At 35.1% G+C, this 24805-nt stretch overlaps 1 protein-coding gene across 4 annotated transcripts in view; it reads left to right on the top strand.

Annotated features, from left to right (window-relative positions):
* Nucleotides 1-24805, top strand: part of PLCE1 (phospholipase C epsilon 1) — a 164515-nt gene that overhangs the window by 46875 nt on the left and 92835 nt on the right. For all 4 annotated transcript variants that reach the window (XM_074830927.1, XM_074830926.1, XM_074830925.1 and 1 more), the window contains exon 3: nt 22512-22800. In XM_074830927.1, coding sequence (XP_074687028.1) covers nt 22512-22800 — 289 coding nt within the window. The remainder of the gene's footprint in view (nt 1-22511; nt 22801-24805) is intronic.

The following is a 24805-nucleotide window of genomic DNA, read 5'->3' as shown; positions in this document are numbered from 1 at the left end:
GTGAAAGGACTGGAGCGCTTAATGTGCTGCAAATGCATGTCTTGGTACAGACACAGGTTCCAAAATGTCTAAGAAGCTAAAGCCATTTGGGACAAACCTACACAGACAAATTTCATAAAAGGTATGTGGGAGAGCTTGTAACACCAGAGTTCTGCATCTGGGTTTTCTGCTTCAGGACAGACTTGGCAAGCAGACGAAAGAGGATATGTTGGATGTTGTCTTCATTTTCTCTGTTTTCTTTTATTTTCTCTTCTCCCTGCCCCCCCCCCCCCCCCCCCCCCCCCGCATACTGTAATACCATTCCTTACAGATATGTGCTCTCTACAGTTCGATTCATATAAAGAAGTAGAAGGCTAATGAGATATGTATGTAATGATTTGTAGGCAATATAGAGTTTGCTTCCATGCTATAGCACAATTTTTCTGCTCTTTGCAGTGTCAGAGAAGGTCACTGTGAAATTAAAGCTATTTTAGAATTGACAGGCTCTTAATTAAGAGGTCATGTAGTCAGTCTTCTGCAGAGATGGTTTGTTCTCTTTGGAAGGAGAACAAAGCTGAGTAATAGTGCACCTTCATCTTTTTATCAAGAAAATCCTGCAGCTGGGGAGAATGTTATCTTCTCCTAAAGCAGGTTGCACCATTTCTGCCTCATGTGCTGGCACAATAAAGTCTAAACTGTCATCCCTCAGGCATTTTGCAGTGGTTTGTTTACCTAAAATTCCTTGACATTATTGAGAAAACATAGCTTTTCTTCTTTGGACTGGAAGAACAATAAATAACAAAAAAGCTGTTGATGTGGGTTGGAGGGAACAATGTTGTTCATCTTTTGGATTCCACAGACTAGTGGAATCTCTTGTAAATCTTCTCATGCTATTAGGTCCATATGTTATGGCACTGAAAAATACATGAAAAGTGTATTTGAAAGGAAAAGCATTTGGTTTCCTTGCTAACCCTGTGCTAAGATGAAGAGAGCAAGGATGTCTTCCTGGTGCCTGACTCCTGACTGTCTTAGGCATGTCAACACTTACCTTGTGTCCTGCATGTGATACTTGGAGTTCCTGATGAGATCTTAGAAACAGCTCAGGCCTGAAAACTTAAATGTACATAAACTTATCAGCTGTATTCTCCCAGTCTTTCTTTTTTTTAGTATAGGGAGGCACTTCAGAGTGCTGTGAATTTAGTTCGACAAGCCTGTTTGTGTAGAATAGAATATGGTCAAGATCATGGGGACATAATGATCTTAAATTGAACTGATAGAAAGCATTACCAAACTATACATGGAATTTAGATAGTGTTTTGTTCTTCTGCACAAACCCTAAGTCCCCAAAGAGGAAAGAGAATTTCATTGTTTATCTGCCAGAAGTGCACTTAAATTGTATTTGAACAAATCTGTTAGATTTTTGTTTTGTTGGGACTGCCAAGAACAGATTGGCTGTCTTGAAGTATTTCTTTGCATAGTGGATCATGCTGCACATTAAAGAAGCTTAAAAGAGTAAAGCAGTTTGTGTACTAGATGGTATCAGGGTTCACACTATTTGGATAATGACGTGGTCATAGGTACTTAGAGTGAAGATTTTATTATGGACTCCAGGAGCTAGGAATTTTCAGTTCAAATGATATATTTTGTTCAGGTGCTTTGTTCTGAATTTTCAAAGAACACTTTTGCAGTGATTTTAGAGTAGTAGCTATGGAAGAATGTGAACCTTAGCAGAATGTAATATATATGTAAAGCTACAGATTCTGGAGCTGCTTAGCTAAATCCACTGCATATTTTTAAGCCATTATTTTTTTATGTTAGTAGTGTTTCTTACCAATTACCTTTTTTCAAAACCATTCTGCTAACAAATCATTAACATGCCCTTTACAATGTCCATAGACTTGAAAATGTCAATACATTATGAACTAAATGCCCATAGATGTTTGCCAATAAACTTCAAATTTATCTTGGAATAAATTCTCTTGTAGTTAAGAAAAGCAATTAAAACTACTTATCTAAACTTTATTATATTCCCTAGTTTGCTTCATTCAGAACGATTGTTATTCCGCTACTTTAGGGTGGAAATAGAAGCTGCCACTGGGACTGGAATGATTATAGTACAGATGGGCATCTTTTCATTAATATTGCCCATGTAAAAGTGGGGCTACCTGTTATGAAGAAAGTTATTTCAATGATATGAAGGAATGGGTTTGTCATGTAAGATGTCCATTTTCCTAATATTAGCAGGTAGAACATCTGTAGACATTTCTTCCTGTTTCCAGTAAAACATTTGGCAGGCCAGCAAAGGAATAATAGCTGGGTTTTGTAACTCATAGTTGCAAGACATGTATAATGATAGGGGATTTTTTTGAGGAGCTAATCTGTGCTGCAAACCTCAGTGTGGTTAAAAGTGTATCCAACATGTTTTCTGTGGGAGAGGTATCTTTATTTATATGATATGTCTCCATCAAAGATTCTTGATTTTGACAGATGCTCTTCAACAGAAAGCAGAGTGTATGTATCTACTATGTTGTTGTTCTACGTATAGACACACTCATTGGGCACAAAGTAGGCAAGGAAGAGACTACAGCTATCCCTCTCACTCATGACCCACATGGACTCTCCTTCCAGCATACTTTTTCTGTTGCCCTTTTGCTCAAGTGTCATTGATCGATCCCTATTTCCAAATAAAGTAATGAAATAGGTGTATGTGGAAGAGGTGTTTACCCTGTCTTTTCATGCTTGGGGATTTCATTCCAATAAAGACTTCTGTCAGTACTGATACCATAAAAAGGGGTTGTCTTCTAGATGCAAATTCTTACAGGAAAAAAGAGCCAAATTTTAGAATATCCTGTAGTCATGCCTTGTCAAGCAAAAGCACATTTCTCCTGACAGTAACAGGTAAGAAATTTCTTCTGGCTTCCAGCACTTGAGGAAATAAACCACAAATTGGTATTAGGGAATTTTGGGTAAAGGTGTTAAAATGTCAAGGCAATACCAGAAAATCAATGATTAGAGATAGACAAATTATTTTTTCTAAAGAACAGTTCTCCACAGGTATTTTTATGATATTTCATTTTAGTAAAAGTAAGGATTCTGTAGAAAATTAAATACTGTGTATTCCAGAAGGTCTTATTCAACAAAAACATGCATGTGAAATTGTCTTTGCTCCAATTCTGGAATAGTGAGAAAACTGTATTGCAATGCCAGAGCCTACAGTAGTTAAAATGGCAGTAATGTACTGATCTTCAGAGCATTTAATGACAGGGTTTTGAGAATTTTTGTAAAATTCTTTTATAGGACTCAAGCTATTTCCTGCTATTTTTACATTACTTGCTAGATGACATGTTATATTTAATAACAATAGTCCTAATAAGTACTAGTAGTACAATAATATTAAAACATTTTTACAGTTTTTTCAGAAATCATTGCTTTCTGTGGATAGAAGTAATGAACAATGATCTCTGCAATGTACCCTTTTTCTGTATTTGTTGCTGTCTGTTAATTATTGTAAGAGGACACTGAAGGAAGCTATCGGGTTTTACTGATAGTTGGATGTTTTGCATGTTGCTTACTTTCCTGCAATCTAGCATGCGACTGTAGCATATCTTTTAATAGTTTTTCTTCTGTGTTAGCTTTTCCATAACTGTAATGGAAAGTACTTTAAAGGGGTGAGTCATGTTATTTAAAATACGCTTTCAGAAGATATGCAACTGTCACATTTTCTGCAAAGTTTCTGCTACTCAGTGGTTTTCCTACTTTTACCTTTATCATCATTACCTTTATCACACTTTTTTTTTTCTTCCATGACTCATTATTCTCACCTATCGTTGTTTTTCAGTGTTTGTCCACAGATGAAGTTATTCAAGAGCAGTATTTGAGGGTAAACTAAATAGTAACAAGGCCCACTTCTGAGATAAAGTTACCTGAGTTACCAGATACAGATTTATTCAAGTTTATTTAAAGTGTGACCCACTTTAAGGAGTCTTCCTGCGGAGTGTAAGGCCATGAAACCACAAATAACCCAGTGTACTGTAGTGCTTCCATGTTGGCTCCTTCATCTATACTTTAAAAGAAAATGGATCTGTAAGGCTGTTTCTTTCAGTTCCTGCACTAGGAAAAATTCTCTTTCATCTACTTTGTGTTCCCCTGTGACCCTCTTAAAGTAGCGTACAGTCATCCTTGAATTTTTAGGTTTGCAAAAATTACTTGTGAAACAGGCCCTTCCTTTCTAAATTGTGCCCCCTTGTGAAGAAATATGGTGGGTCAATAGAAAAGGACATCTGCAACATTACAGGAGAGCAGTATGCAGCAACATCAGCAGTATGCTTGGGAACGGTTTCAAGAGGACAGTAATTGGAAATAATCTCCTTGTGTTTACATAATTTGGCTCAAAGTTTTTTTCCTATTAATCTGTATATTTTCTGCAATAATGTTATATTAGTAGCTTAGAGACGAGAAATCTATTGTGGGAAGAATTATTTTACTTACAGTGAGTTTACATCATGTCAGTGACATCATTTTCTGTATTTATAAATACATTTTAGAAATTACTTAATTGCTAACATTGTAAAATATTTTTTCTGTAAATTCATACAATACCAGGAGTCTAAGGCACTGCTTTCAGATAAATTTAGCATTGCATCATTTCATTTGCAGTAATGTAAACACAATCTCCAGTATGTCAGCAAAATTAAATATTAAATATTTCAGATTTTATTATCTGTGTGTCTGTGGTTAAACTAAAATGCTTACAGAGGTTTTACAATGAACAGATTTCCACTGGCTGTTGGAAAAGTAGGCTTGTAGGAGCTGCAGAGGTGAGGCAGCACCATGTGAAATGCAGCGACAGGATTAAGATTTGGCAATGTACTACTTTTCTCTCCAGGCTCTTAGGCAGTCTCTGTAGACGAGAACAGACTGTCATCTTGTATTGCTTAAAGCTAACTTGCAGTTTCTGCTTGTGTCTGCTTGTTTCAATTTCTATACAATTTTGTCATTTTTCCTACCAGTTGATATGATATGGATATGGTGAAACACAAGGGGAAAAGGTATGGTTCACGTAATATAAAATATAAAAAAGTTTTTCTTACTGCAGGAATAACAGGAGGGTTATTCCTCCTGTTCAGAAAGAAGAATGTAATGCTGCAGAAAAATATATTCTTGGTATATTAAGCAGGATATTTCTTACTGGAACATGCTGCTTTTTCAGTCAGTTACTTACTCTGCAGATGTAAACAATTAGTAATTTCTAAAAGTCTGTGTTGTTTCCTTTTTATTTAAATTAGGCATACTGCATGTGAATGTTTACTAGCTTATTGTGTTTAATTGATTGTAAAGCCACATACAGAATTTTAGTACTTAAAGTTATAAAATTTGGATGAACTTCTGTCTACTTGTTTGCTTAGTAATGGGCTCTAATTCTATAAATAAAGTAATATAATTACAGGCTTTTCTTTCTCTTACTTTGTTGCTTTGATAAAATACTTAGACACAATTAATGAAGTTGGCATTGAAACCCCCAATGAGTAACTCCCTGTTACTGTAAATTGATTAAGAAATATTGCATACGCAGCAAGGACTTATAGAAAATGCTTGCTATTTTTTAGTAAAGTATATTGAAATCATAAAGTGAATATATGATTTGGTTTTTTGAATATTCAGTAAGAATATAAAAGCAAATTCAGTATCTATCACTTCACCCAGTGTAATCAATAGAAAAATGTCCACTAGAAATACAATCAGGATGACATTTGATTATTATTTATGTTTTTAAAAATACTAAAAATATTGTTTTGTCTTACTCTCCTATCATACACATATGAAACTAAAATTACAGGCAGCTCACTACACAATAGTGATGATAGTGAGAGAATCGTTTCCTTTTCTCAAACATAAGTTGTACTTTTAAATAGTTGAAAAAACTTGAAAATTGTGTAATGTTCAAGTGAACTGGACTAGTCTTCCAGTAAAGTACTATGTTTCAGGAATTTAAACTATGAACAGTGCTTTTGACTTGACCCAAGCAATTTATCGTGTAGGTTGGTTAATGAGGAATCCAAGTACCTACTTGTAAAAATAACACAATGATGTTATTTTTTGTACGTAAGCTCTGATGCTTAGTAAGAGTAAGTTGTGATGGTTATACTTAAACACAAACTCTGTATCTCTGTGACAACTTGTCTTATTTTCACTTACATAGCAGGAAGAGTTTTACCTCTCTGATGCTTTTGTAGTTTAGTGTTGTGGTTTTGTTGTTTTAATAGTCTGGGAACATGATGACAGATCTTTGAGATCTTCAGTAAAGGGTCCAAATGTCTACTTTATTATTCGTGCTGCTATGAAGTGATAAAACAAAAGGTAACTGAAGGTTGAAGTGTTAAAAGTCGCATATACTGTGATAATGTCTGGCAGCATTAGACTGTGGGACTTACTTTCCAAGGAGCTGAATGAATGCATAGGAAGATAAAATTGCTGTTTTAAAGTGTGTACACAGTGATAAAAAAGGTGAACTGTGGGATATATGTATATAACATATTATTAAATTTCTATATTGATAAGTAGCATGTATGTGAATATGGGCTTTTGCTGATGTATTAGTAAGTCCAGGGGAGTGAAGAAAATAAATACACAGGTAGCTAGTAAGGAGATAAAAAAAAATGACTAGACTAAAATATTAAATTGGTCACGCATTTGTCAAGAACATATCAAGAGTGCAGAGTTATCAAAACCATCTTAATTTAGTTTGTGGAATAGTATTTCTTGCCATCTTTACTCCTCCTTCGCTATTAATTTTGAGAGAGGCTGTGACTCTTAAGAAGTGTCATTTTTGTATCAGTTATTTTAATAATACTAACCTAGTGCCCAAACTTTCCATCTTAAATTTTGATAAGCAACTAAACTTCCATCATTGCTTCATTTTCTGTTTTCATATGGTCTTTGATAGATAAATCTTTATAGACAGGTTTCATTGTAGAAGAGTATATTCATACAGTTTGTAGAGTAACTTTTGGAATGCAAAGACTCCATTTTAAAATAGATTTTAGAAATGCATGTCTCATGGAAATTACTTCTTTTCACCACAGCATTGCCCTTTTCTATGCTAGTATTATAATGGGTTTATATATTTTATGTAGATTTGGAGTTTGATAAGACCTCTGTTATTAAAAGCATATGAAAACTTCACCTTCCATGGGAATAGATTGTCCTTGATACACTACTGAGAAAATAAGGGTCTGGAGATTATCTCTGCTTGTTTATTCTGTACTACAGTAAAGATCCATTAGATCTTTATAACCTCTATAGGGTACTCTTCTTCTGGGTTTTGGCCCTGATGTTGCCTCAAGTTCTTATTGTAGCACTATTTGAACAAAAAGTCTTCCTGCCTATTCTCAGAATGATGTTACTGTGACAGAAATGCTCTCTAAAGATCTTAACAGTGTACTTGTCAAGTTTAGAGTATTTGAGACTTAAGTAACTGTTATGCTACTACTAGAGTTTCATGGAAACATACAGTGCTTTCAAGGTTTTTCTGTCCTTCTATGATAATTATTTAAAACGAGAGAGCCAACAACCATTTTTGCTCATAAGTTAACTGAAACATCCACTACAAATTTTTCTCCCTCAGTACATGAATACTTTACTATGTACGTGAAAACTTGGTGCAGTTAATTCAAAACAAATCTGTACTCAACTCTCCCAAAGCTACTGAAGGATACTATTTCTCACTAAGATGAAGCTTTTGAAAATGTTTAAAAAATCCTAAATTGGGCATGTGTAGATAAATGAGTCAAAGTTTTTTCAAAACTGCTGTGATGGTATGAAAATGAATCTTATAATAGGAATCTAAGTTTTATCCTTCATTTTGAGGGGTTAAGCATAGACATAGGTCACTTATGCATGTAATTCAGTGTAATATAATTGCAATTTATAAAAATGATTGCACTGAACAGAGTGGCTATGAGTTTTGGTAAGGAAGCTGTTGTATATACAAAGTTTAGTGAAACTAACACTAAAGCAAAATAAATCTCATGGATGACTAAACTGTAGTCCTGGGGTCTGTAACAATCCCCAGAGAATAAGGAAAGTTAATTTAAAATATTTTTGTTCTTCTGGTCTTAAGCCAGATGCCTTAAATTCTGAAAATCAAACCTCAAGTGACATTCCACTCCAGTGGGAAAAGAAAGGAGAACATATACTCTGGTCCTGCAGAATCATATTTACTTCATTAACAATTAAAAAGTGTGATTTAAATACTGAACTAATGTACTTTCATTCCCACTCCATTGTTTGGTCACTCTCACTCTCATTCGCTCTTTCTTAAAACAAGCATATTTACTTTAAAAAACATCTTTTAACTGTGATGAAGGAATGAGAACTTTTGAAGATTTCAGAACATTAGATTATCTATTTTGTGCATTTCAGGCAAGTAGAACTGAATTGGAAAGGACAATTAATGAATCATTGTCCTGTGTTTCGATCTTGGAATTGGATTCCAAAACTCCATTTGGAGACGCAAAATAAACTAATCAATTTTAACATAATCATAGTGTTACCATCATTTCATCTTTTTAGCACATTTGGATGAAACTCAAAAACTCTTCCAGTAACAATTACTTTGGTAAATATGGTTTTATTCTAGTATACAGTTGTCTTAATATAAGTATGGCTATTAGTGTGTATTAGATATCCATCATCACACTTGTGTCATAAAATAAAAGTATGATGTGAAAACTGAACCTACTGTGTTCTACATGAGAGTTATTTAAGGCAGCATTTGAACACACCAGCTGGAAACAAGGAAAAGAGGAAATTTTTTCCTTAGGTCACTGCATTGTGTATTACCTGTTCATGCTGTCTTCTTATCTTAAACTTTATTAAATTTTAGATACTTTCTATAGATACAGCATGGTCTTCCTTAGCAGCTAATGACTAGGGAAGAGGAATAGCATTGAAGGTACTATGTTACTGATTCAAGATACCAACATCAGTAAATTTGCTTCATTGTACCATGCTGGATTATTGTGATTGCTTAGTTTTAGCCAAAACTTTTAATCTAAAAATTTACAGAATAGCCAGCCCCCCCTTTTTTTTTCCAAGATTGTTATTAAATGTTCATTTTGAGCAGTGATGAATGAAGACTCACTTTTTATCAGTAAATTAAGATTCTGTTGTTACTTTGGGCAAGGAATGGTGTCTTTTCTATTTCTAGGTAATTAAAAAAAACCTTAAAGTGGAAAATGCCCCTTTATAGAGCAAAGTTATTTTGTTTCATGAAATCATGTTCTACAGCCTGACCTGAAAGTCTATTAAATAATTCAGCCATGAAAACTCTGAGAATTTCCTGGCCCCTAAGTACTATCCAAAATAATCTTATAATTATTCATGTGACCCTATGAACCCAACAGCTGAAGTACAAGCAAACAAATAGGCATGGATTCAGTGTCTACAAAATTAGAAAATGAGGACTAGATTTCCTGTGCTAAGGAAAATGCTCCAAGTTGCTCTTTTATTAGCTATATGCCATGGGTAGCATGCATAAATTTTACAGCTGTAGTAATATGTCTACTGGTCTTTTACAACCATATCAATTACAATTTGTTATAAATGAAAATATTTAGAGATACAACAAGGTTGTGTTGCACTTTACATTTATGCAATACTTATGTTTCTGACTGTAGACCTAAGCTGTAGACTGTTTCTGATAGATTTGGAAAGATCTGCCTTTCAATATAAATCCACAACATATAGTACAATAAAATCCCAATATGAATCTGTCTGATACAAATAATAATAGTGATTGTATAAATATGAAGGCAGTTTTATTACATATCCTTTGTCTTTTGAGCTTTGAAACGTTTACTCTGAGCTAGAGAACTTCATAAGCAATTCTAAGCAGTTCCTTTAGTCACAGGGATGCAACATTGCACTGTGTAGACACTAAATTAGCCATTGCTGTGAACTTTAACCCCTACCATTGATTATCTTTTAACTTTCAATACCAGAGATACAGGAATGGAATAGACTGTACTCTTTCTGAATCAGTTATGTAGGTATACATATTAAAATAATATTTTAGAAGAACAGCTAAAGCCAGAGTTTTGCAGAATTAGTTATAGCTAACTTTGGCAAATAGATAAGACAGTAGAAAGAGGATGACAAACCAGACATTTAAGGATTGGTAAGACATGGTCTTCAACAACCATAATGTTTAGATTTTCTGTTTGGTTCTTTGTTTTTAAGATGGTGTTGTTGACAGGAGTTCTCTTATTTTTTTTTTTTTCTGTACTGTGAGTTACCCCCCAAACTGTCAATTGTAGTTCAGAAATATGCAACTAACCTCATCTTTCAAGGTTGTTTGAATAATCAGTTCACATGTGTGGGGATGCAGTTATTTTTAAATGTATGAGTTCTGTGGAAGCCTTTCTTCAAATGGGAAGATCACGGTTATTAGTAAGGTACAAAACCATACAGATTTCTGCCTGTATCTGATATGTATGGGGTTTTTTGTTTGTTTGTTTCTTAGAGAAAATGTAGTTCACTATTGCTCCAAATATAGAATAGTAGTTGAAAAAACTTAGACATGTGGGAAGGGGGCTGTTGGGTTCTTCTGTATTGAATGCTTGGCATTCACCTGTCTTGAATGCACCTGTCACATCGTCAGTGTTTCAGAAATGAAAAAGATGAACATGATGCCTGTTTGAAACCTTTCATGACCAAATTCAAATAATTAATTTATGTCTACCTTTGAAGAAAGCAAGTCTTTGAGGATGTACTAAATTGAGTTTTCGGTGGCTTCTGTTAGTATTTCTTGCTGTTTAGTTATTATTTGGAAAGCTCAGAGATCCATTTTAATAGTAGCATCCCATTAAAGTTTGATGTTCAAAGATGTACAATGAAAAGTGGGTTTTACAATGAAAATGCGCATCTCTCGAGTTGAAATTACTCAACCATGGCACATTTAATATTCTAACATCTAAGCGGTTTGACTGTGAGTTATTTCAGTCTGCTTTCTGACATGGAGTTTTAATCCTAATTACCGTCTATTTTAGATAATATACTTAGCTACAGTAAAACTTCTATTCTCTATTGAAAAGTTAACCTGCTAGTCTTTTTCTTGTTTTAAGTACTTTTTATAGCACACCTGAGAAGTTCTATATGAATGGAATACCTTTGTTTTTCATCAGTAAGCAGAATCAAAAGTCATTATTAAAATACATTTAAAAATATGATTTTAGAACAAAAGTGTGGGTGGTGCATATACTTTTATGTTAAAAACTCAGTAGACAATTTTGATAGCTTATAACTCAAGAAATTCCAATCCACGTGATCAGGTGTTCAAAGATGTGAGCCACATCAGATTAGTAAAACTCATCTCCTCAGTAAATAAATAAAGGTGTACATTAGCTTAGTAGTTATTTTTAGAATAAAGTCAAAATAACACAGATGTTTGACTAGAGTATATTTAATTTAATTACTAAGATGGTGTATCGTTTATAAGTGAATATGTTGATAAAGGTTTGGAGGAAGTAAATAAGCACTCATTTAGAAAATAAAAAGCGAATACTGGCTGCATGAAGAACTGACAAGAGTAGAATAGTTAACAGAAATTTAGCTAAGAATACTAAGTTGAGAAATACTAGAAAAGTATAAAACTTATAATTTAAAATGAAGAAGTTAGCAAGAGAACTTAATAATCAAATAATAACTATTAAGAAAAATATTTTTTCACATATACTTTTGTGCAAACAGAAATATAAATGGCTGACGCAGCTGACCAGAAAGTGATATTTTTGGCCCTTTCTGGGTACGATTACAGAAGTCTTTCTCACTGGTAAGGCCATTGTTTCATGTTGCTGAAAAGTGACATGGAGAGCTCCTATGTTATATTTGGTGTCATCCTTTCATTTTTCTCCTTAATCAAACTGAAATTTTAAGTATTCCTGAACAATCCTTCAAATGACATTTAATTGATGTTTTTGTCAGCCTCTGTTTTATGTTTTTGAGATTATTATTCTTAGTAGTTATTTGGATCTAAAGTGTATTACCTGCCATGAGAAGTAACCAGCACTATTTTACTACTCCTCCTCCACTGGACTGACGATTCTTTAAGAGCAGGACTTTCTGGGGGTGGAGATGCTGTGGTAAATCTGTGCCCCATTTATATCACACTGCTTTTTCTGTCTTCCAAGTCTGTGAAGTCCATCTTCCCTTCAGTAATGACTTTTAAAATAATGAGTACTGTTACCTTACAGAAATGGAAAATTAGTAAGTAATAGCAACCAAGTTTTACCAAAAGTGAAAATGACAACTTGTTGGAAGTTTGGACCTGCTGTTATAATTTCTGGTCATGAGTAAATCCAACTCTCAAATGTATTTGTTTTTTTAAAACTGTAGCATCATTTTCTTATGATCACGAAGGAAAAGATTTCCCTACTAAAGACATTGCTTATATTATGCCAGAACTTAATGGGGATGGCTGATATTATTTCTGAAGAATGTTGAATTACATTTAAGGATTGCCTCTGCAAGACGTTTTGATCCTCATTAAATTCATTTTCTTCTTCTTGAGATGATCTCATGCTTAACAGGATGCAATTCATAAGAAATATTGGTTGGTGAGGTAATGCACATTCTGTAATGGCAATTGAAGCTGTAGAAAGTTCACAGAACATCAGTTAATGAAAATTAATATTTGGGCACATCTGTGCTTGTTCACTCTTATGGCAATCTTCCAGCTGCCATTGAAACTGCTTCCCGTGTTACCAGGATGAACTGATCTGTTTTCCTGTGAGTCCTCTGCTGGTCTGTGCCGTGTTGCCCAGTTACAACTTACTATGTAAAATTTGATAGCAAAAATTACTGTTGAATAAGTGACCCTTATTGCTCTTTAGCATGGCACTCTGTCTTGTGCTTTGTTCTGGCACTGTAAAGGTCTACATCTTCCTAATCATTTAAGAGAGAGCAAAAGTTTGAAAAGCCTCCTAGAACAAGCATTGCAAAAGGATATTGACAAGACAATTGCTGGAAGGGTGATCAAAGGGGACAGGTCACTGCAGTGTTTTATCTAAATTTTTAGAACCTGAAGCTCATTTACAGAAAAGCTAAGGAAAACATCTGGGCCTCCCACAGTGACTGTAAGACTAGATGTTACTAGAAAAGCCATGAGTGAATTAGAGTTTGTCATGAGTATGCTGGAACAAGCATTGACTCCCATGATGAAGAGGTGCCTGAAGACCATTATTACTGTCCTGTGATGTGTTCTTTCCTTCAGATGTGTAAGGGGACCAGACAGACTGCTGCATGCACCTCATCTGCCAGTCATACACACCCTGCCCTGGGGAGGGCAACTTCCTTTTGACCAAGTAGATTTATTCCTGTTGTAAGGAGAAAGTGATAGTATATGCAAGACTGTATCTTGACATTGTCCATGTCTGTCCGCCTCCACCAAGTTTCTGGGCAGCGAGGGCATAACATACGGTGTTTGCTTTTACTTACTGCCTGCAATTGCAAATTGTGCAAGCAGAGATATTTTTTTTTAAAGCACAATCTTGTTAAATGCGCTTGAAAAAACACACACATTCATTTTACTTGCCCACCTTCAAGTAAAAAATGCCCACCTTCATTTTACTGTATTTCCTTTCTTTCCTCTTTTATCTACTTCTGCTGACTGCATTCAAAGCATTCTCAGTGCAGTGACACTTAAGTTCTTTCTACTTCAGCTGTGTTCCCCTCTGTCTTTCCTGATGCTTCCATGCTGGTCTGCTGCTGCAATAAACAAACCTTTCCATTTCTTGTGTTCTCAAAGTAGTTCCTGGTTTTCTTCTTTATAGTGTCCCAGACAAAAAATGAACAATGCCTGTGAACCAGATGACCCAGAACATGCCCAAACCACCCTATAGTAATTACTGCATTTGTCAAGTGCTGGGCAAAATTGTAGTGGAATTGATTACTGTGTGTATGTATTTTGAGCAAGATTTTCTCCCTGCCTCTGCTCCCCCACCCGCCTGCCCCAAGACAACAGTATTCCTAGCATGTTATGAGGTATGCTTCAGATTGTACCATGGCACTGTATTCTCTTATTTTCTAGGCATTTTTTCAGATACAAACCAGCATTTCAGCAGTCTAGGGATATTTTAAGGAATTTTTCCATTATGAAAATTAGCATCTCGGCAGTCAAGATATTCTGTTTAAGCACCATGTGAAAATACATAGAGAGAGCAAGGTATGAGCAAATTAAGATGTGGAGAACACTGTTAACCCCTGATGTTCTGAGCAGTCTTTGCACAGTTGCATATATTTCACTGTAAATGTGTGTTTATAGCTCCAGCTTTCTTGAGGAGTTGCTACTGTAGCTCTGAGATTACCTGCATATAGATCTGAGGCTATTTGTCATTCTGACATGCTGTAGCTGATGGTGACCATGTCACACTGTGCCAAAACAGTCCTTTACTGCTATTTCTTAAACACAAATGCAAACCTGCACCAAATGGCTGTCTTTCAGCAAAAGTTGCTTCAGGTGATGACAGTTCTTTTTCTCCTGTTGGTTAAGCTTCAGGCAGGCTAGATGGCAAGTGCTATTAATGAAACTGCCCAGTTCTGCTTTACAGGGCAGTTGATGGCTTGTAGAGCCAGCTCAAGGGTGACATTCAAATACATCTCCAAAAACTTTTGAGTATGAAGAAGGGCATCATGATATGTAACCCTTTATTTTTATTTTTTTTTTAATCTGGGATGGTTGTTAATACTTCAAGAATGTTGCCTGTTAGCCAAAAACCATGGATCATTAGATGCTGGGAGAGGATTCGTGGGAATTTTTGAGTTTGACCCCAACTTGCAAAACTGCAGTTGCTTCCAGATAGCTGTTTCCATATTTGCCACAGTGCACCTAGGGAAAAACTGCAATATAGTGTCATGACAAACAAGAAATCAGAGAAGATTGGGATAGGTAGTGAATATCGCGCAAATTTGAGTGGCAGTACAGTTTACTAAAGCTTGTGGATGATTATTTGTCATTGTCCACTTCATCTTGAATAGTAAGTTATGAATGGAATTTAATTGACTACAGATTTTTATCCTTTGCCCTACTTGTCTTGTAAAATACCAGAACTTAGTAAGACGCGTAGCCAAAAATTTGATCAGCTGTTCTGGTGACAGGCTGCCAAGTGCCACCAAGAAGATAATGTTCTACCGGTCTAGATGTCTAGCTTTTGTATTCCAAACACAAAAAAGCTCAAATGAGTTAAATTTCTCAAAAGGGTTTCTGAAGGCCTCACCTATTTGATTGCTGATGTGAACAAGACATGTCAGTGAACAGAGCTAAGAAATAGTCCTGACAGAGCAGACCTTTCTGCTGTTCACAGTATCATCTCCGTCAAACACAGTAACATCCTTTAGCTTTGAGCAACCTGCATAACTGTTTGAGATACGGGGCTCTGGCATGTCTTCTTGAGAATCTTAAGTACATGATAGAAAGAAAGGCAGTATATATACTATTCTAGACGTTATAGAAAATGCATTCAGTGTTTAATGTATTTCAGTTCTCATGATTGATAAGTAATCAGAAATTGTCACCACAGATTCATGTTTTAGAAAGTCTGTGAATTAAAGATTTCATTCTTCCGGATAATCAGAAAAGTATACATACTAAACTTGTGGCACCCCATTCTTTTTCTTCTGTGAAAGTCATGTAGGGATGGTCAATCTTTGAGTTTTTGAGTGCAGAACATTTCCAGTGATACACATTTCAACCCAATACTTGGTCCCCTCCAGTCTCTCCTGCTGTCATTTTAATTTTTAAATGTAATTTTGTAGCTGGAATCCTTGGAATCCATACTTAATGCATAATAACATGAAGCTTCTGTCCTGAAATGGATTAACTGTCCTGAAACAGACAGATGGTATAAAAATGTGAAACAAAAAAAGGTAAATTTATCAATTTGTTTTAAAAAAAAAGTGTATATATTTGCAATTTTGCCAAAGATTTGATTTTTTGTTTGAGTTGTAATGAAGTTGCATGCAGATATTTGTTAACTTGCTGTTCAGTATTAAATATTTTTTCTTTTAGGCATGTCTTTAATCTACATTTTTGTGCAATTTAAGTAAAATATTTTTCAAAATTTTAATTGGTGACTTCAGAAGTAGTGATAGAAAATACAATACAATCATTTTTGCTGTAGCTTTCAAAGTTTTCTTTTATTAAAAGAATTTTTATCCCTTGATATTGCAAACATCCATCCGTACAGAATCTGATTTCTTGCTGTCTTCTTAACCAAATTTTGTAGTGAATTTCTCTGCAGAGATGCCTGAGCTTTATGAGAGTACGTAGAGGAAGTTGATGAAGGAAGCACTGTAACTAGATTCTGTAGTTCTGTAAGCAATAAATACACGCAAGCAAGTAAGCTTGTGCTCAGAAATGGGATCTCTGGCAAACACAGCGCTGCGAAATGGGTAATTTATTTGGAGCTAGCTTAGGTTGGAAAGCTGCAGTGCTTTTCCGGAGCTGGCCTTCAGAGCACTGTCCAAGTGTCTTTGTACCTGTAATGTTTACTCAGGCTAGATAATTGTAAATGAAAAGTGGAGAATTGACTGCACAGAATAGTGTGATTAATTTTATTTTTGTACAGCAGGAATTATTTTCGAAAATATGAGCTAGATTAAAAACAAGGTCAGTAATAATTCTGTATTGGCTTAGAAATCTGTATGAGTTCACATGACCTGACTTCAAATCCCAGATCAGTGGCAGACCCTTTTTCACAGATTGGTCTGCTTTTCAGCGCTTCTGCAGATCCCAATTGATAGTTATTTGTTCCAACATCTTTGAAAATCAAGTGATTAGCAACTTAGCATTGCTCAGAGAGTAAGTGACTGGTTCTCTCACAGTGGACTAGCTCAAGGGATAAATGCTAAAAATAATTATGTCCAGAATGGATATTGTGTTTGTAGCTAAAAGAAATGTTCCTTGGGCTATGGCCTCACTCTTGTTTAAACAGAATAATGTTGGGTGGTATGTTGAAATTAATTAGATGAACAATTTTTTAGGTGAGAATGTTGAGAAAAGTAATTTATTAATAGAAATTTAATTAGGAAATTTATTTATTTCCACTTGAAAAATAATACATTTTTTCAAAAGGTGATAATAGTAAGGAGTAATAGGAGAATATTCTTCCATTTTTGTTTAAAAAAAGCCCCTGACATCACAACATCCTTAGAAGATGACATCCTGGTCAGTGACAAGTGCTGGCTCAAAGTAGGCAACATCTTTACAAAAAAGCATTTCTTAATCTATTCTGCATTTGTATTTTAGTAGTGATCTTGAAATGTCATGAGCTAATCAGTGTGAGTATGGTCATAACCTGAATGATATAAATCTCATAAAACCCAAGATCCTTCAGAAAATGATGTGACTATCAACATCACCTATTTTAAAAATTATATTAAATAAATGCTCCAAAGTGTGATGCTGGTGTGCCATTTTGGGAGACATAAAACTGAAGTATTGACTAACTGTGCTTTAATGCCTGATTCTTTTGTTCTGAGCAAATTCTTATTTGTGTGTTTTCTCTTTCAGCCCCCCTCCCCTCCACCCAAGTTCACTTTACGTGTTCCTTTCTTTCTGCCCAAAATGCTTTTTTCATAGCAGAATGCTGTTGTATTCTATGCTATATATATTTGAATTACACTTGTGGAATAAATACATGTAAAAGTGGTTGGAACAATCCTTGGTTGTGATTCCCAAGAGATCACTCTTAACTTCATCTGGTCGATGTTAATGAGGACTTTCTTCTGAAAAACCTGTAGTGCCAAAATGAAAAATCACCCTCATAATTTACATGAAAAATTGCCATCATAATTTACTAATTTTAATGAAATTTTTCTTGGAACAGAACAAATTTGGAAAGAGCAGTATTTCCTGTGATGTTATTAATTGTGTTTAGGCTTGTATATTCTGTAAACCTTTGTGTTTTCAAATGAGGTATTTAAGTGATCTTCAGGACATACTGTCCTAAGAGATATTACTTGTTAATATACCATTCTGGTTTACAGGCATTTAAAATTGCTTTAAAAAGGTGCAACAAATGAAGGCTTTATGTCACAGGAATGCTGCACACAGGCTGTTGGCAGCCCTCTGTAATAGAAACACTCTGTAGGTAAACAGCCAGGAAATCAGACTGGAATGCATAGTACCAACTGAGCGCATATATATACACACACACACCCCCCTTGCACGTTTTAGTGTTTCATTTTGATCATTCAGGATATATTGGTGGAGGTTTTTAGGAAGAGTTCAGATGGATGCTGGTCAGAAACAATGCAGTGAATTATTAAAGCCCCATTAGGGCTTATTTTATGTTATTTTTATAGCGTAGTAGCAATAGGCATAATTTCTTGTGGCTGTTCTTTACAGTGAACTCTTTGCGTACACAAATTCTTTATTATTATACTAAAGTTAGGAAATTAAGGCTGCTTCCTAATAATGGGAATCTTCAGTCTGTTCTTAATTCCAGTTTGTGGGTTTCAGATGGACCAAGCAGCTGCTAGATGTTTGGCAAAATGATAACATGCTCCCAGGTTCTAAGCTAAATACCTGAGGCAGAAAAAATATGAGGAAGAGAAACATATAAAAGATTGCAATAAGCAGGAAGAGATACATGTAAGTTTAAGAAATCAGAACAATTATTTTAATGAACTGCTGTATCTAATATTTCCAGTACAGCAGCACCCATAAACTCCAGTTTCATTTTGGGGGAATATCTGTCATAAACTGTAAGGCTAAAAATGGCTATGGTGTTTAGGTTTCTGTCACTTTTATGTAGTAAACTTACAGTAATATGTGTGGAGAAAAGGATATAATGCAATTTGCAATTGTAGTGATTAAACAGAAGAAAAGATTATAAGAGAAAAATGTGGAAGTTTCAAGGCCAGCATGAGTTACTTGTTCTTATAGTTATTTTTAAAGAATATCTTAACAAAATATGTCTGTTGTCACTGTAAGAAAGTTTTATTGCCTGAAGGTTATCAATAAGTTAACTTGCAGATACCATTTTAAGTTACTAGCAGCAAAACAGGTTTTTTTAAGTAAAGTTTTGATGATTTATTGTATACATTATTAAGAGCTGAAAAATCTGTTTTGTTTCCTTTTATTTTGTTTCCTTTTATTTTCCAAATATGGACTTGATTGTAAAACTACAAGGATGGAATTCCGCCTTAAATTAATCTTTATTATAATGCTAATAATTTTCATTTTTGAGTTGGAGGACATGTTTTTCTTCTGTAGTATTCTGTAAAATTTTATGTTGCAAATAATTTTTATTTTCTTTTTACTTACCATTAAAATATCTTTAAAAGCCAGTAGAAAGTAAAAATCTATCAAAGCCATAGTATACTTTCATTGGAATACCAGTATATTAATATACAGAGTTACCTGTTTTAGCCTATTTCTTACTTTAAAAGTATCATAAAAAAAAAAAAGAGTAAAGAAAAAGTATTAGAATATATGCTTTTATTGTCTGAAGTAGATCTTGAGGTAGTATAATTTCATATAAATTTTACCATCTACATGTGTGCTCATTACGGTAGTCTAGATATAGCAAATTCACCCTGAACTCCTTGTGTTAGTACTTTGCACTAGTTCAAAAGAAATTTGAAGTACATTTAATATTGCAACGCTTTTAGATCCAGATACTGTCCTCAGCGTCTTGTGAATTACTACTGGGTATGTACTATGCGGGATACTGCAGCATCAGACTGCCGGTGGCTTTGAAATCTTTAATTTGATATGGAAGGTCAAAGTGAATCAGAAAACAATACACCTTTGTGAATGACTGGTTTTTGACAGCTCTCAGTTTAGTGCTGCATTTTACTCTTTCTGGTTCAAATTCATTTTTAATTGCAGTAATCATTCTTTGGTAGTGATACGTATAAAAATAACTACATCTGCCAGGATGAACTGTAAGCCCTGGCTTGGAATCAACTTTTTTGTCTCCCAGGCAAGATTAAGTTTCCCCAATTGTCTGGTGCAATCGCACTGAGAGGTGATTTTCCCTATCAGTTACCTGAGGTATGTGTTCCTGTTCTGATTGTTTCAGTTCTTTTCAGTGGCTGGTAAGTATACACATTGTAAGACTATTTTTTTGTAACCTCATCTGTGGGCAGCAGAAGTAACACATTCAGAGCTTTAACACATCAAAATAAACAGTATTTGAAAATGTTACATGAAGCGCAGAGTCTTTGGAGACAGCTAGTGCCCTGAAGTCTACTTTATACAAAAGAGATTAACACCATTATTCTATGTATAATCTCTCCAGCAAAACACTGTCGCCTATTTCTGTCAACAAATGGTTTCTTTGCTTTGGCAGCTGAAAGAAATTTTAGTTGTGTAGGCAGCAGAACATGCCTTTATAAGTTGCAGAACCCAATTTTAAAAATATTTTGGAAGGTAACTGTGGTTTTGAAAAGTTACATTATTTTCATTAACTAAATATTTTTTTAAACAAGCTAAAAAGACTAATTATGTCTGCTACGTGTGATGCTCATAATCCATGCATAAGGCAGGTCCACTATTTTACAGTACACCTTTTGGAAAGGTGTGTCATATGTACATCCCACTGTTCCTTGCAGACACTTGCCTGATTAAAAGGTCTGCACATATTCTATCCAGGTAACACACATTCTGAGTGCATTTTCTTTCTGAATAAAGGTGGAGATGATCAGTGTTCTTACTGAGAGTCTAAGAGTCCATAAAACTGTTGTATACCAAAGAAAAGAAGATAAAGAGGCTCAAGTAAAGGGTTAATATTTCTAGAAGCCTCACAATAAATAAATTTTGGAAAATTTGCAGGGAGGGGAAAAAAAATAGATACCACAGCATTTTACTGTGTAATGAATCACAGAAGCTATATTTCTAATGGAATTGAGTTATAAAAGTCACATTCAACATGTGAAAGTTGTTTTTTAAATTTTATTTTATGTTAATAAATATGTCAGTGCTCTTTTTCAAATCAGTGAATTACTTTGCTAGTTAATAAATTAGATTTTGAATAAAATTTTGTTAATACAAAAATTAAAGCTAAGAAATGTACTTTAATAAATATTGCATTGTATTTTATTTTCTGATTTATGGCAAAAAATAAATAAGAAGTAAAAGATTTTCCAAATTTTGAACTTAGTAGCTGAATCAAAGCTTCTGCTATTCTCAGTTTCTTTACCTGGAGGCAAGAATTACATCATCGTTCACAGCTTCTGTTTGTAGAGGGTCAGATACCTCATGGGAACAGGGCATTTGAACCCTCCTCACTTACATGGCAGGGTAAACGCAGGTCTTAAGGCAGAAGTGGACATGTGTGTGTATCCCAGTGCTGGGAGCCACTTCCCTCCTTGGTTACATGGCTGGGTATGTGTGTGTCCTGAGGTGAGGGTGCTGGTGCCTCTGACGTGCGGTGTGCACAGACTGTGCAAACAGTTTCTTATCATTTGACTGAGTACATGTGTGCTTGCATCGCAGGACTGGATGTGATTTCTGCTATGTTGATGGATAGCTGTATTTTGTTTATATGTGGGGAAGGACAGCATCAAGAAACAAGCCATTAATCACAAAAAAGTCATTAAGCCATCGGTTTATTTCTTGTGTACATCTAAGGACCGATGGGGAACAACCCCATGAAAATTGTCTCAGCACCTGTCCTGGTAACAGTTATAATGACCTTTCCCTATATTAATTTTTAGTTTGGTAGTTCACACTTTGTAATTACAAAGCACAGATCATTGAAACACAAATTATTAATGTTAATCAGTAAGTCAGCATACAAGAATGCAAAGAATCATGTCTCTCCTTGTATGCTAAATGAAAAGATTTCTTCCAGATTCTTGCTTTGATCATTAGACTCTATTAAATAAGCAAACATTACTTAGTTGCTAAGCCACAGACTGAAGTTCATTAGTGTGTTAGCACAAATATTGGAAAAAGAGTACTAAACCAATATTAGATAGAGGACCTGTGCGTAGGCTGGAAGTAATGTAATGAATGTGACACCAGAACGTTGTGAAAGATTGCGCACAGTGATTAAAACCATTTCTGTTTGCAAAAACCCACCCTGCTCAGCAAGAAAAAGTGCAAACCGTGAGTAGATCTGTTTTTCTGCTATCTGTAAGACTTTCTGAAAGTACAATAGATTTAATAGTCTTATAATTAATTTTGTGTATATACTTTAGATGTTGACCAGATGTATTGATAAGACATTTTTTTTGTCTAATGGTGATCCTTAAAACTGGTTTTCATTAGAATGCTTTTAACCGTAGATTGAAAGCCAGAATGCCATTTTATTTAGCTTTGGGAACCCGACTCAAAGTCTTCACAAATCAGTTTTGGATTCATGGATATTTCAGGTTTAATGCATAAATGCAGTGTTTTAACACAGTGCCTTTTTGCAGAGGCTGTTGAACTTTACAAGAAGTCATGCTGGTTTGGAACTTTTTGATGTTCAGTTTATTATCTTAAGCAAATGAACTAACGGTTCATGCTTTTGTGTTCTTCACAGATCTTCAATACAGTGAGAGAAGAAGAAGGAGCAGAAGATATTTTTGAATATTTTCCTCATCTTCTGAGAAGGCACCCAACACTTGATACAGACTGTATATGCAGAGGTGATGGTTTTTATGTAAAACCATGTGTATCAGGTGCCTACTGTCAATATCGGGCCACTTTACAGAGGACTGCACTCTCTAACTATATAACTGGTGCTTTACTAGAAGCAACTACATCATTAGGAGCAAGAAACGGTCTTTTAAATATCTTCGGAGGATCAACTGGAAGAACAATGCTTAAAGGTAATGAAGATTTAATTTTTTGAACCCTGTCCACTTTAAGTATAGGGTGTATTGCAAAATATATAATACTATATAATATTCTGGAGTTTATATACTCATATATGAAGTTAGATAAAAAAGGTTGAAAAGTTTTCATGTTTTTGAAGATTTGCCTTTGCAGTCTTTATGTGTCATAATGACTAGCTCTGTTAGTTTAACAAACTAAAAGTGCATGCAAAACTGAAAAGATTCTTATTAAAAAACAGACATCTTTTCAGTTTTCTTTTCTTTTTAGAATTGTTCCTCTCTACATCCAAAGTTAATGCCTAAGCCATTGCTGTTAGGGTGTTCCTTTGTATAGTATTTCTCATTTACCAAGTGCTCCTCCTGCTCATGGGCTGACTTGGTTCAGGACTTGAGAAAGAAGTACATATTCTACTTGGTTATTATTGTTGTCGTTATACAACTAGCTGTCAGCATGGCACTGTGTGGTAAGTATGTACAATTCATTACTGATTTATTTTTGGTCTTCTCATGGGTCCATCGTCTTTCTAGTATCATCTGGGTATTGTCTGTGTGGAAAATGCCTATTGGAGAGTGGATGATACATACTAATTTTCATGCTGATCGTCTTCGTATGCAGTAAGAATACCATTATGTGATTTAGTTTGGTCAGTTCTGGAAGTTAAACAGGGCAAAGGCATTCTTGGTACAAATTCATTACATTGAAACAGGGGTTTGTACAGAATAGTAACTGCATTTTAAATTTATTTTTAATTAGTGCCTAGAATATTTCCCGAGGTATTCAAGCGTTTGGGCATTTATCATCATCTGATATACTGTAACAAAAGGATGTAGCATCTCAGTTGTACAATTGTAGAATTGAAGTATGTGGGTATTACAGTATGCCCAAAATTTTACAGGAATATGACAAGATCAGTAGAGAATTCTCAGTGCAGTTTCTTAACTAGTGCAGATACTGACCTCATTTTTACAGACAAATGATACAGTTTGTGCTCGGATCAGGCTGTCTTACTTTTATTCCAAAGAGTGGCCCTTTCTAGTTTTAATTTGTCCCTGTTTAGGTGAATCAAATGGCAGAGAGAGGCACTAAAATGGCATAAGAACAACAGATACAGATGGCAAACTGAATTCTGAGTGAATTTCAGTAGTACATTGAGCAACATTACTAAGCTTCACATACCCTCATCATCTGTGAGGGACAGAGATATGGACAGTACAGTATCCTATTTTGGTAGGCTTTTTCCTTTTTATTTTGTTTGGTTTTTATTTGTCTGGGGAGATGAGTGCTTTAGAAAAATAAGCATGTACATTCCTGCAACAGCACTGGAAAGCAAGGTTAAAAGAATTGAGTCATGTACTTGGTAGTGCAGTGTGCTAGACTTTCTTCCTACACAGTGGGAGAAAAGATGCCCCAGACCTGATCGAGACTCTAAGGATGCTCTGTCTCCTGAGTACAACTGTCAGCCTTCCATGGGGCATGTTGTGGCAGTGTCCAAAAAGCCCAGCTGGTGACTGTCACCATAGAGTTGCAGGCTCTGACTGAGTTCTGCAACTGGAAGCAGCAGCAGTAATTAGCTCAGGCTCACTGATATGCTAATATGGCTCTATCTTTTTATAGAGCCTGAGCTAGTGACTGCACATGTGTGCTCTGTGTACCAGCACACTTTGCACTAGTCTGGGGATCTCTGTGGTGCCTGTATTACATGCTGTACACTTCTGTTGTTGTATTCCGAGCCCAAAGATGTGAGACCTTAAAGAAAAGGCTAAGATCTTGAACTTGATTTGCAATTCCACAGACAACCTGTGTACATGGTAGAGATACTGCAGTGGTCTAGGTATGATTTACTGTAGTGGTCTCTGTTGAGGAAGAGATGTGCTGCAGCTTAGGATATTGAAGTTTTCTGGATGTGGAAGGTTCATGTTCAGGTGTGTCATGGTGATTTAATATATCTGAGAAATGACAAAGGTGTCGGTAACAGAGTCCTCTCTAAATCATTTACAG

Source organism: Strix aluco, chromosome 7 (assembly GCF_031877795.1).
Source record: "Strix aluco isolate bStrAlu1 chromosome 7, bStrAlu1.hap1, whole genome shotgun sequence".
Lineage (NCBI taxonomy): Eukaryota > Metazoa > Chordata > Aves > Strigiformes > Strigidae > Strix > Strix aluco.
The sequence above is the reverse complement of the archived record's forward strand: the minus strand, read 5'-3'. Positions and strand labels throughout refer to the sequence as shown.